This window comes from Nicotiana sylvestris, chromosome 12 (assembly GCF_000393655.2).
Source record: "Nicotiana sylvestris chromosome 12, ASM39365v2, whole genome shotgun sequence".
Lineage (NCBI taxonomy): Eukaryota > Viridiplantae > Streptophyta > Magnoliopsida > Solanales > Solanaceae > Nicotiana > Nicotiana sylvestris.
Window position 1 is genome coordinate 93,193,016 of NC_091068.1, and position 13,150 is coordinate 93,206,165.

The 13,150-nt window shown below is 38.1% G+C and overlaps 1 protein-coding gene across 1 annotated transcript; it reads left to right on the top strand.

The window, feature by feature from the left end:
- The first annotated feature begins 3,777 nt into the window (after window positions 1-3,777).
- On the top strand, window positions 3,778-5,109 carry LOC104210374 (ethylene-responsive transcription factor ERN1-like). The gene has a single exon (XM_009759268.2). The coding sequence runs from the start codon at window positions 3,864-3,866 to the stop codon at window positions 4,809-4,811; it is 948 nt and encodes a 315-aa protein (XP_009757570.1). The 5' UTR covers window positions 3,778-3,863; the 3' UTR covers window positions 4,812-5,109.
- The last annotated feature ends 8,041 nt before the right edge of the window (window positions 5,110-13,150 follow it).

The following is a 13,150-nucleotide window of genomic DNA, read 5'->3' on the forward strand; positions in this document are numbered from 1 at the left end:
AAGATCGGTTTTTATGGAAGAAAATATGAAATTGTGGAAGACTCCCGTTTTGATTCTGTTTTTAAAACACTGGACAGACCTTCTTCGCGTTCGCGATGGTCTTTCCCCCCTGACCATCGCGTTCGCGGGCCTTGGACCGCGTTCGTGAAGAACAACTCGGAGACTCCCCCAGCCCCCCTCCATTACACTACGCGTTCGCGTATGGTCGGTCGCGTTCGCGAAGAGCAATCCCCCAATGCTCCGTGTCCGCGACCAAGGCCTCGTGTTCGCGTAGAAGAAACCCCTCCCCAGCCCAGCTTGCACTTCGCGTTCGCGAGAGTGGCTTCGCGAACGCGAAGCACAAAGCATCAGAATACTAGAAGCAGCAATACAACCGAAATTCCTAAGTCCAAAACATCCCGAAACCTATCCGAAACTCACCCGAGCCCTCGGGGCTCCAAACCAAACATGCACAAAAGTCTAAAAACATCATACGGACCTGCTCGCGCGATCAAATCGCCAAAATAACACCTAGAACTACAAATTTAGCATCAAAATCAATGAAAATCTCAAGAACTCTTAAAGTTTCTATTTTCACAATCGAGGGTTCGAATCACGTCATATAAACTCCGTTTCTTACCAAATTTCACAGATACCACTTAAATACCATATTAAACCTGTACCAGACTCCGGAACTAAAATATGGGTCCGATACCATCGAATTCAAGCATCATTAAATTTCTAAAAACCATTATATTTTCAGTTAAACAATTTTCTTCAAAATTGATTTCTTGGGCTAGGGACCTCAGAATTCAATTCCGAGCATACGCCCAAGTCCCATATTTTTCTACGGACCCTCCGGGATCGTTAAATTACGGTTCCGGGTCCGTCTACCCAAAATGTTGACTGAAGTCAACTTAATTCAATTTTAAAGGCAAAATTTAGCATTTTTCTCAATTTTTCACATAAAGGCTTTCCGGATATACATCCGGACTGGCGCACGCAAATCGAGGTGAGACAAAAGGAGGTTTTTAAGGTCTCGGAATACAGATTTGACATCTAAAACAAGAGATGACCTTTTGGGTCATCACACAGATAAATGAATGAATAAATGATCAACGTACGTACAAGAGGGTCGGTATATCATCGTTAGAAAAAGAAAAATAAAAAAAATAAATTTTATTAAAAGACCTCTTATTGAGCTTTGGCTATAAGCCACCAATATTGTTGAGCTGCCCTGCCATACATTGTCACCTCAATTTTATTAATAACCAGGTAAACTAATTAATATTAATGTTCACTTGCCCAACTCGACAGTGGTGGAAAATCAAGAATTTGCTTAAAATAAATTAGCATCTCCTATCCTCGATACTCCAATATTTAGATGAGCAGCCTTCTTGTCTTTATCATGAATTTTAAAATTTTGATGGATTGTGATTTCCAACCAAAAGTGCAAATTTGGCGTTTATGCCAAAAGGGTTGATCGAAAGTTGAAATTCATTTATAGGGAAATCATTTTCTTTGTTTGGTGATGTAACAAGAGCAGCGTGCACGATAAGATTTTCTATTTTGCGTAGGTCATTATCTCTTAATCAATTAATTAGTCCATTAACTAATAATCTGACCAAAACCAAAAAGAAGAGAACTTAAAAGGAGGAAATAAGTAGATATAATTTTGAACTCTTTGTTATTTGGATTATGTAGAAGATCTCTATTTTGCCTCCAAGTGGCAGCTTTTGTACCCTCTGCAGTTTTCTTTTTCCATTATTTGAATATTTTGACCTTAGATCAAAGCATATCAGACCTAAGAAGAAGACAAGGACTAGGTTGTATTAACAAGAGGCGGAGCCAGAATTTGAATCTTGTGTGTTCGGGATTCTAGTTTGTTTATATTACTAGATTCTAAATTAATAATTTATATATATTTAATAAATTTTTTAAAGATAAATATAGATTTTGGACCAAATTTACTGGGTTCAGCCGAACCCGCCAGCGCTACTGGTTTTAACCTTTTTGCTTAAGTCCAACTGCATGTAAAATCAAAGAAATTTTTACTACCCTATGTTTGCACATCCTTTTCAATATAATTCTATCATTGCGACTATCAATAATAATCAATTTAAGGACATTGATTTCCTCATCATAGTTGTGAAAATTTCAATTTAAGTCCTAAGAGTTGTGTTGTGGCGAAGCCAGAAATTTCTTCAAGAGTGTTCGAATTTGAAAGAAGAAAAAAAAAATCCCGAAAAGAGTGTCCAATATATGTTATATACCTCTAAAACCTAATATTTTACAAATATACAACATGCATGCAAATTTTCAACAAAGGGTGGTCAATTGACCACCATTAATCCAACGTAGCTTCGCCCCTAGGTTGTGTACTTATAATTACGATCAAGAGCGAAGCTGCATGCTTCAAAGAAGGTTCAATCTCTTCGTTAAAAATATAATTACATATCGCAAAGAGATTGAACCTTCTTTGAAGCATGCAGCTTCGCTTTTGATCGTAATTATAAGTACACAACCCAGGGGTGAGGCTACGTTAGGTTAAGGGTGGTCAATTGACCACCCTTTACTGAAAACTTACATGCATGTTGTATATTTGTAAAATATTAGGTTTTAGAAGTATATAACATATATTGGACACTCTTTTCAGAAATTCTTTTTTTCTTCTTTCAAGTTCGAACACTCTTGGACTTAAATTGAAAATTTCACAACTATGATGAGGAAATCAATGTCCTTAAATTGAATATATATATATATATATATATATATATATATATATATATATATATATATATATATAAACAGTTGAATCCTTTTCATAAAAAGAAATTTCTTGCTAGCAATCAAAGGTGGTTCAAAAATTGCTTCAAATTGTAGGTTTTACCTATGATGCTCTTTTATTTTTTGAATCCGCTTGTAATAATTTCTAGCTTCACCACTAAATATGATTTGGAAATTAAATACTTAGGATATAACTCATTTTGATCCATACAAATTTTAAAATTCATAAAATTTCATTCTTGACCTAGTTATTATAGTATGTTATAATATTCACTTGTTTTTCAATTATGAGGGTTTGCAGCACGAGTTCTCATGCTATTTACAGTTTGTACTTTATTAATGTACCGTTAATATAGCATAGGTAAATCCATTAACTTCTCCACTTAAATGCCCGGCACAGGAGAATACAAAAATAGCAACCAATTAGGGTTGTGGTAGAGTGGTAAGTACTCCTTCATCCTTAACCAGATGTTTCAGATTCGAGTCCTTGGGTATGGAGTCGCCTTTATTAGGGAGCGCTTTACCCTCCAATGTGGGACTTCCCGGCGCAATTCCGGATTTAGTCGGGTCCCAATGTGGGTACCGAACACCAGGTGAGAAACCAAAAAAGAATATAAAAATAGCTCATCTTTCAAGTTTCCATGAGGGATTGTTCCCATGCTTTAGGAATTTGTAAAAAAAATAAAAAATTAACAATATTATCTTAGATCCAAAACTCTCCTAGTTATGACCAAATCAACAAGGATAGATTAAACTTTTGAAAATAAAACACTATTAAAATAGGGAAGAATGAGTCATCCTTCAATACTAATACCATCTTTATTTTTTATTTGGAGATAATGAAATCAGAATATTACCTAATACAAACAAACTTACAAACATAGGAAAGCAACAGAATATGAGACAAGAGCACAACTTAACTTTGATTTATAGGTATCTCAGATATATATAAAGCTCACATTAACAGAAACAAAGACATGTAGACAACTTTCTCCACTACTATCATTCAGACCAAAGAAGCCTCAAATACTCCTCCTCCTCCTCCTCCTCCTCCTACTACTACTACTACTTTCTTCTCCCTAAAAACCTTTATTGCAATGGAAATTAACTTCCAAAAACAGCAGCAAAAAGAGGCAAAAGTGACCAAATTGAAGGGCAGAAACAATAGAAGTAACAAGTTTGTTGGTGTGAGGCAAAGGCCTTCAGGGAGATGGGTAGCTGAGATCAAAGACACAACACAGAAGATAAGGATGTGGCTTGGAACTTTCGAAACTGCTGAAGAAGCTGCTCGTGCCTACGATGAAGCTGCTTGCCTTCTTCGTGGATCAAACACACGAACCAACTTCGTTACTCGTGTCTCAGTTGATTCACCACTTGCTTCGCGGATTAAAAATCTCCTCAACAGCAAGAAAACTGCAAAACAAAAGAGCCATGATCAGAAGGAGCAGCTTTCAGCTTCTTCTACAACTAGTAGTCACAACATCAATCAAAATACTAGTAGTGTGACTAGTAACAACAGCAATAATTCAAGTCCAATGATCACTACTAGTTATTTTGATGATTCTGTTTCTAGTCAGAATATAGAACCAATCCATCCTCTTGAACATCCAACACAAGCAGAAGATTACATGGCTTATGACCAAACAAGACTTTCTTGTAATCAAGAATTGCAACTACAAGAAAGTCAACTGTTTGATGACACATATAAGCCTGATCTGAGCAACTGCTCTGATGAATTCGACGTGGGATATTCGTCTTCTTCTGGTTCTAATTCATTTTCTTTTACTAATTCCTCACAGCATGAAATGTCATGGAATTTTGCACGAGGCTATGAATTTGCACAAGAATTGTTGGATCATCCCAAGAATGTAGTTTTGGATGAGACAGCTGAGATGGGGCTCACAGAATTTGAGAGAATGAAAATGGAAAGGTCTATATCCGCATCACTATATGCAGTGAATGGAGTTCAAGAATACATTGAAAATTTCTATGATCCTTCTGAGCCTCTTTGGGATCTTCCCCCTTTGTGCTCTTTGTTATGCTAAACAAATTCGAGGGTCATTTTTTAATATTAGCTATCTCATGTCTTCCTATTTATTTGATTTTACCTTTCATTTCTGGTCCTCTATCCTTGTCAACCAAGAGAGAGTGGGCAATTGAAATGTAGTTTTAGAATTGATTGCAAAGCTAAATCAAGGATAAACATTTTAGAAAAAAGGAAAGGAATATGAATACCCTTAATATGTTTTCTTGCTTCAGTTGGCACAGAATTAGACTAGAATATTATGGATGTGGAGCCTCCATGACATCGGTCTAAACAATTATTCTGAATTAAATATGGTTTATATGACTTGGGATTGTGAAAACTACCTCTTTCTTACATTGTTATTTTATAGACCTTCTCCTTCTTACATTGCTATTTTATTTATCTTCTCCTTGAGTTGTTATAGCAAGTGAGTACTAGTTAAATGATTATCAAGTACTACAGAAGTTTAAATGGTAATAAAAATAACGGCAAGATTAGAGTCTCGGAAGCAGGTAAAAGAAGAGCAAAGCTGATGTGGAAGCTACTCCCTTTAATATCAACGCCAGGTTTCCATCCTGGGACCTGTGGGTTATAGGCCCACCACGCTTCCGCTGCGCCACTCTGTTCTCAACTTGTGTTCGAAAAAAATTTCTGCAAAAGTAAAACAAAACAGAATAGAAACTGCAAAAATAAAACAAAATATTCTGTAATACCGGCAATGGAAATTACAGAACATTTTTGGTGCTAAAGCAAATTTTTGGTGCTGAAACCACTTCTTCTTAACTGTGTAAGAGCTAGAAGATGTGCTTCTCTAAATAAGCACAAAGATTTTCTTTCCATTGTCTGATGAGGAACAAAGTACATTGGTAAAGGAAACAACTTCAAACTTTTTGTTTCCTCCCAAATCGTTTCTCTCCATTTCCCATTGACACCTCTTAACTAATTATATTAAAACCCAACAATTCCAACCTAACCTGGGCCAATAGGTGTTCTCGCAGATTCAAAGCATAAGAGAGAACTGACACATACATGGATATCTGGTATCTATTTGCTCAAATTGCAAACTATGCAAGCACAGCTACTTGTATGCTAAATTTTGCTTACTGGGGCTATCTGATGCCATAGCATGTCATTGACTAGCAAACATTTCTGGTATGAAAGTCCGTACATGTCCTCGTGCATATTGTTATCTTCAGATTCAGATTCTTGCTCATCGCATCATTTATTGAGAATAATTGCTAAATGAGAGGGAGAAGAAAGTGGATAAGGCTATTCATCCAACTTATAAATATAATTTACTTCCAGAACATCCTTGTGCTAACAATTCAAGAAAGCATATATAGACTACTTTGCCTTCAAAAAATTAGAGACCATCAAAGTAAAATAAAATACACAAGCAAGAAGATTTGCCCGAGGCACACAAATCATCGTCGTCGTAGCAAGACCATTTTTAGTATTCTTCCCCTTTCTCTTCTTCATCAGCACCTTCTGCTCCAACTTCCTCGTATCTTTGTCGAGGGCAGCAAGGTCCTCCGGGGATTCTGACAATTCATCTTCCTCCATACCTTCGCCAACATACCAGTTGGCATACATGAGGTCAAACTTGTGTCAATTTAGGAGAAGATCTCAGCAACGACAGTCTTGTTGCTAATCATGCAGAAAGCACACTGTACACAAGCAAGATCACCACCGTTGGAGGCTGATAGTTGATGACACACTTGAAATCAGGTGGGGCACCTGAAATTAAAAGCAAGTTCATTGGAGAGATCGAGCGAAAGGAAGGGGGATTGGACTGGACAATCAACAAACTGAACTATCCGTTTTGCCTAATGGTAGCAAAAGCAGTGCTTAACATCCTTAGGAACAACACATAACAGATAACTGTTCATGGTAAGTGTATTGGGAAAAAACTGAATTTATATTAAAAGATGATGTGGCATGACACGTGGATTAGTTAAATGGTCAAAGCGCAACAATTGACTAAGAGGCACGGATAGAAACAGTCACGAGAAGAAGAATTTAAATAGGCACGAGACAACGTATAGATACGAGTCTCGTACCAATTTAAATTATCTACAGCCAACGGATAGAAGGCATTGAAAGCAAAGATCTGGTGACAGAAAGGAGTCCAAATTCATTATTAAATACTTGATACGTTATGAAGTCGGTATTTAATAGGAATGATTGTATAACGGCTTATTTAATGTCATTTATTACTCATGATTATATCATTAAAGCTGAGGCTTCATTCCTTTACCTAGAATTATCTATAAAAGGAAGAAGTATCATCATTTGTAAGGACACGGAATACTATTGAGAATTTATTGAAATATACATCTATTTGCTTCTTTACCATCGTTCTCAAAAGTATTTTATTTTTGTCTCCTGATTATCAGTAACCCGAATTTCTTTTTAGCTTTGACCAAAGACTCAGATTTTTGGTTAAACAAATTGGTTCCGTTACCGGGAATCTGATAATCTTTCCTTTTAAGCTATATCTTATCTATTGTCGTCACCATGTCAAACAACAACGCCGACAACAATAGTAATAACACATTGGGAAACCATGAGAATCAAATACATCAAAATCAAGATGACGTGGTTCCCTCTCCTCTAAATTCACCACGTCAATCTCGTGAAGGCACTCCTGTTACCGAATCACGTGCTGATCAACAAGAGCAATCTGAACATTTTGAAGGAGTTACAACTGAAGCTTTGCAAAAGCTAATTGATGCACAGGTCGGCAAAGCTCTTCAGGCACTTGTTAGTCGATTGCCTGTTGCGCCACCTACACCAACTCCTAATAATAATACATTGGAGAACCCCCGTTCTGGTCTTGATAATTCTGGAAACGGAGCAACCCCCAGTGAACCACAAGAAGGGGGACCAGGTAATTTAAATAATTCGTATTTGCAAAATTTAGTACTAACCTTGCAGAAACAGCTTAAGGAACAAAATGAGCGTATTGAACAAATCCCTGGAGTTCCACCTGTAATAAAAGGAGTAGACATGGACAAATACTCACAACAACCATGGAAGCCTAGTGCTGCTCCCCTTCCAATTCCGAAAAAGTTCAAAATGCCTGACATCCCGAAATATGATGGTACTACAGACCCACGTGACCACGTAACTGCATTTACAACCGGCGTAAAAGGCAACGACTTGACCAAACAAGAAATTGAATCAGTATTGGTCAAGAAATTTGGAGAAACACTCACCAAGGGTGCATTAACCTGGTATTCTCTTTTATCTGAAAATTCTATTAATTCTTTTGCTGAGCTTGCAGATTCTTTTATTAAAGCACATTCGGGAGCACAAAAGGTTGAGAAAAGGATGGAAGATATTTTCAAAATCAAACAAGGGGATTCAGAGTTGCTTAGAAACTTCGTTGACAGATTCCAGCGTGAAAGAATGACTCTACCTCGTGTGCCTGACATTTGGGCTGCTATAGCTTTTGCAAGTAATTTAAATGACAAAAGTTCTGAAGTCACGAGACGACTCAAAGAAAGTCTTAGAGAATTTCCTGCAACCACATGGAATGATGTTTACAACAGATATAGCACGAAGCTGCGGATCGAAGAAGATACCGTACCTAAGCTCCATCATGAAGAAAGGGGCGGTACTCGAAGGTCAGAAACCGAAAAAAGATCAGGTAAAAACAGGTACGATCCATATATGGGACCCGCAGGAAAGGACCCACGGTCGAAGCAAGATAGCCAGCAATATGATCAAAAATCAAGGAATCGGGATTCTGGTTCTTCTTCAAAGTTCAGGAATGATCGGAACAGACAAGAATCACGAGATGATGACAGGAGTTTAAAGGCACGATTCGGTGGATATAATTTTAATGTCTCTACCTCCGAGCTCGTAGCTGTTTTAAGAAGCATGGGAGATAAGGTACGGTGGCCAAAAGAGATGCGGTCAAATCCAAGTAGACGCAATCCGGATCATTGGTGCGAATTTCACAACGATCACGGGCACAAAACTTCAGAATGCAGATTCCTGCAGAGTGAAGTGGATCATTTATTAAAGCAAGGATACCTTACTGAGTTATTTTGAGAAAGGAAAACAAGCTTATATGAAAAACAGAAAAGAGCCACCACAACCTCCTTCACCCAAAAGGACAGTGAATGTCATAAGCGGGGGAAAGGACATTCACGGCGTAACCTATACAGCCTCCAACAAGGTTTCTAAGGTAACAATTACACACGGGAAACGAGTGCGGCAGGTCCTTGAAAATGAAAGTATTTCATTTGATGACGCAGATACCGAAGGAGTAACAACTCCACATAATGACGCACTGGTAATATCTTTACTTGTACATGATACTAATGTAAAACGAGTTTTGATTGATCCAGGGAGTTCTGTAAACATTATATTATTAAGGGTACTACGAGAGATGCAAGCTGAAGACAAAATGATACCCAAGGCGCACACCTTGTCAGGCTTTGACAATTCAAGTGTAGTAACAAAAGGTAAGGTATTTCTAACAACTTTTGCTATGGGTGTTGTGAAGGAAACTAAATTTCAGGTAGTTGATATGGAAATGTCCTACAATATGATCATGGGGAGACCATGGATACACGATATGGACGTTGTCCCATCAACTCTACATCAGGTGATTAAATTCCCATCACCATGGGAAATTTGCCAAATTCGTGGGGATCAGCAGATGGCTAAAAGTGTCAACGCTTTAACAAGTACGAGCACCGAGAATAAAGAAAAGTAGCAATTACAGGAAACAGTTGAAGGTAAAAAAGATCAAACTTCAACTGAACAGGAAAAGACGGATTTGGACTCAAGACCTGACACAATTCAAGAACCTGAAGAAAATGAAAGCATCAAAACGACAATTGAAGATCTTGAGGCAGTGATGTTATTTGATCAATGGCCTGAACGGAAGGTTTATGTCGGGGCCAATTTAAGCACGAACATGCGAGGTATGATAATCGAATTTTTAAAAGCTAACTTAGACTGTTTTGCTTGGTCCCACGCTGACATGACAGGTATTCCACCAAATGTGGTCACTCACAAACTCAATGAGGACCCCTCTTTCACACCAATAAAGCAAAAGAAACGGAAATAAGGTGCTTTCAAGAACCAGGTGATTCAGGAGGAAGTCCAAAAGTTATTAAAAATCGGATCAATCCGTGAAGTAAAATATCCTACTTGGTTAGCTAATACGGTGGTCGTACCCAAGAAAAATGGTAAGTGGCGTGTTTGTGTAGATTATACCGATTTAAATAAAGCCTGTCCAAAAGATTCCTTTCCCTTACCGCATATAGATCAACTAATTGATGCAACCGCAGGTCATGAACTTTTAAGTTTTTTAGATGCATACTCAGGATATAATCAGATTAAAATGGATCCTGGTGATGAAGAAAAAACTTCTTTCATCACAGACAGGGGGACTTACTGTTATAAGGTAATGCCCTTTGGTCTCAAAAATGCTGGGGCAACCTATCAAAGGTTGGTCACAAAAATGTTCCAAGAACATTTAGGGAAAACGATGGAGGTATATATAGACGATATGCTCGTCAAAACCCAGCAATCTCACGACCATGTTTCTCATCTATCTGTTACTTTTGAAATTTTGCGAAAATTTAATATGAAACTCAACCCAGAAAAATGTGCATTTGGGGTGGCATCAGGTAAGTTTTTGGGTTTTCTTGTTTCTAATCGTGGTATTGAAGTGAATCCTTCTCAGATCAAAGCAATAGAAGAAATCCCGGATATACTTACTAATAAAAAGGAAGTACAAAGATTAACGGGAAGAATTGCAGCTTTGGGGAGATTTATTTCCAAATCCTCGGAAAGGTGTTTTAAGTTTTTCTCTGCACTTAAAAAGCAAGATCATTTTGAATGGAATGAAGATTGTCAACAAGCTCTTAGAAATTTGAAAGCTTATTTGTCAAAACCACCGTTGTTGGCAAAACCGAAGGTGGGGGAAAAACTTCTCATTTATTTGGCCGTGTCTGAAGTCGCAGTAAGTGTTGTTTTAGTCCGCGAGGACCAAGGTAAACAATCTCCTATTTATTATGTAAGTAAGCCCTTATTGGAAGCTAAGACACGATACCCATAGCTAGAAAAATTAGCATTAGCTTTGATCATGGCATCTAGAAAGTTAAGACCTTATTTTCAATGTCATCCCATAGTAGTTGTTACAGCTTTTCCACTTCGAAATATATTGCATAAACACGAACTTTCAGGAAGATTAGCAAAATGGGCTATAGAACTAAGTGAGTATGAAGTTATTTATCAACCCAGGACCGCTATAAAGTCTCAGGTACTAGCTGATTTCGTGGCTGATTTTAGCCAGAGGATGCATTTAGAAGCAGAAAAAGAATTATTAGTTTTTAATGGTGCGAACCCGGGGACTTGGGTTTTATACACTGACGGTTCATCTAATGTAAAAGGGGCAGGCTTAGGAATAGTCCTCGTACCACCTGCGGGTGAGACCATTAGACAGGCTATAAAATGTCATTCTATAACTAACAATGAAGCAGAGTATGAGGCTGTAATTGCAGGTTTAGAATTGGCACGAGAACTCGGCATAACACAGATTATAATCAAGAGTGATTCTCAACTCGTGGTTAATCAGATGCTGGGGACTTATACAGCCAGAGAGTCACGAATGCAAGAATACCTCGCAAAGGTACGGGAGTTAATAAAGCAATTCCAAACTTGGAAAGTAGTGCAGATCCCAAGAGATGAGAATGTAGAGGCAGATGCTTTAGCAAACCTTGCATCCGCAGCAGACGTGGCAAACAATACAGATGCTTCAGTCATACATCTATTTCATTCCGTTCTTGAACCTGATAAAAACGAGGTAAATTTTAATCATCTAACATGGGATTGGAGAAATGAAATTGTTGCCTTCTTACAGCACGGAACCGTGCCTAATGACAAAGGAAAGGCTTACGCGCTTCGCAAAAAAGCTGCACGATATTGTTTATATCAAGGTAATCTTTATCGAAAGATGTTCGGCGGACCACTAGCAAGGTGTCTCGGTCCCTCTCAAACCGAATATGTCATGAGAGAAGTACATGAAGGACATTGTGGGAATCACGCAGGAGGACGGTCACTGGTAAGAACGTTAATTCGCACAGGATATTATTGGCCTAAGATGGAAGAAGAGGCAACCAGTTTCGTGTCCAAATGTGATAAATGTCAAAGGTACGGCAATAATATGCACAGACCAGCTGAGTTACTACATCCTGTTTTAGCCCCTTGGCCCTTTATGAAATGGGGAATGGATATCGTAGGTCCACTTCCACAAGCAAAAGGTCAGGTAAAATTTCTACTTGTACTTACAGATTATTTCACTAAATGGGTAGAAGCAGGGGCATTTAAACAGGTACGAGAAAAAGAAGTTAAAGACTTCATATGGCGAAATATAATATGCCGCTTTGGAGTACCAAAGGAGATCGTGTGTGACAATGGACCACAATTTATTGGAGCACAAGTTACAGAATTTCTTCGAAGTTGGCAGATCAAAAGAATAACGTCTACGCCATATCATCCAGTGGGGAATGGACAAGCAGAATCAACTAACAAAGTTATTATTAATAACTTGAAAAAGAGGTTACAAGATTCAAAAGGTAATTGGCCTGAGGTGTTACCTGGAGTACTATGGGCTTATCGTACAACGACCAAAACAGGCACTGGAGAAACACCATTTTCGATGGTTTATGGTACGGAAGCCTTAATTCCAGTTGAAATAGGTGAGCCAAGCACACGATACGATCAGGCAACGGAGGAATCTAATAATGAAGAAATGCGGGTTAGCCTAGATTTACTTGAAGGAAGAAGAGAAGCTGCTTTGATAAGAATGGCAGCACAAAAGCAAGTAATAGAACGATATTACAATAGGAAAGCACGCCTCAGATTTTTCAAAATTGGGGACTTCGTGCTTAAAAAGGTGTTCCAATCTGCAAAAGCTGCTAACTCAGGAAAGCTAAGTCCAACATGGGATGGACCATACAAAGTCCGTGGCATTGCGGGAAAAGGAGCATACCAGTTGGAAACAATGGATGGTAAAATTTTACCCTCACATTGGAATGCTGTCCACTTAAAAAGATATTACTTTTAAGAAAGTACCTACGGTCAGGTATCATCATGTTAAAATTTCTCTATTGGTTTATTAATATTTTACTAACGATTTTAGATGCTAGGCAAAATATCCTAACTCGTGCCAAATGAAGAATCACAACCTGCAAGGCAAAATGGAGTATTCTTAAATTCCTAGCCCAGGATTGCAATTAATCTGATGGAAATACACACGAGTTAGGCAGTCTTAATCTATAATCGCACCGTCGAGTCCCGTATATCTTTCTGTTTCAGGAAAAGGTCCAAAGT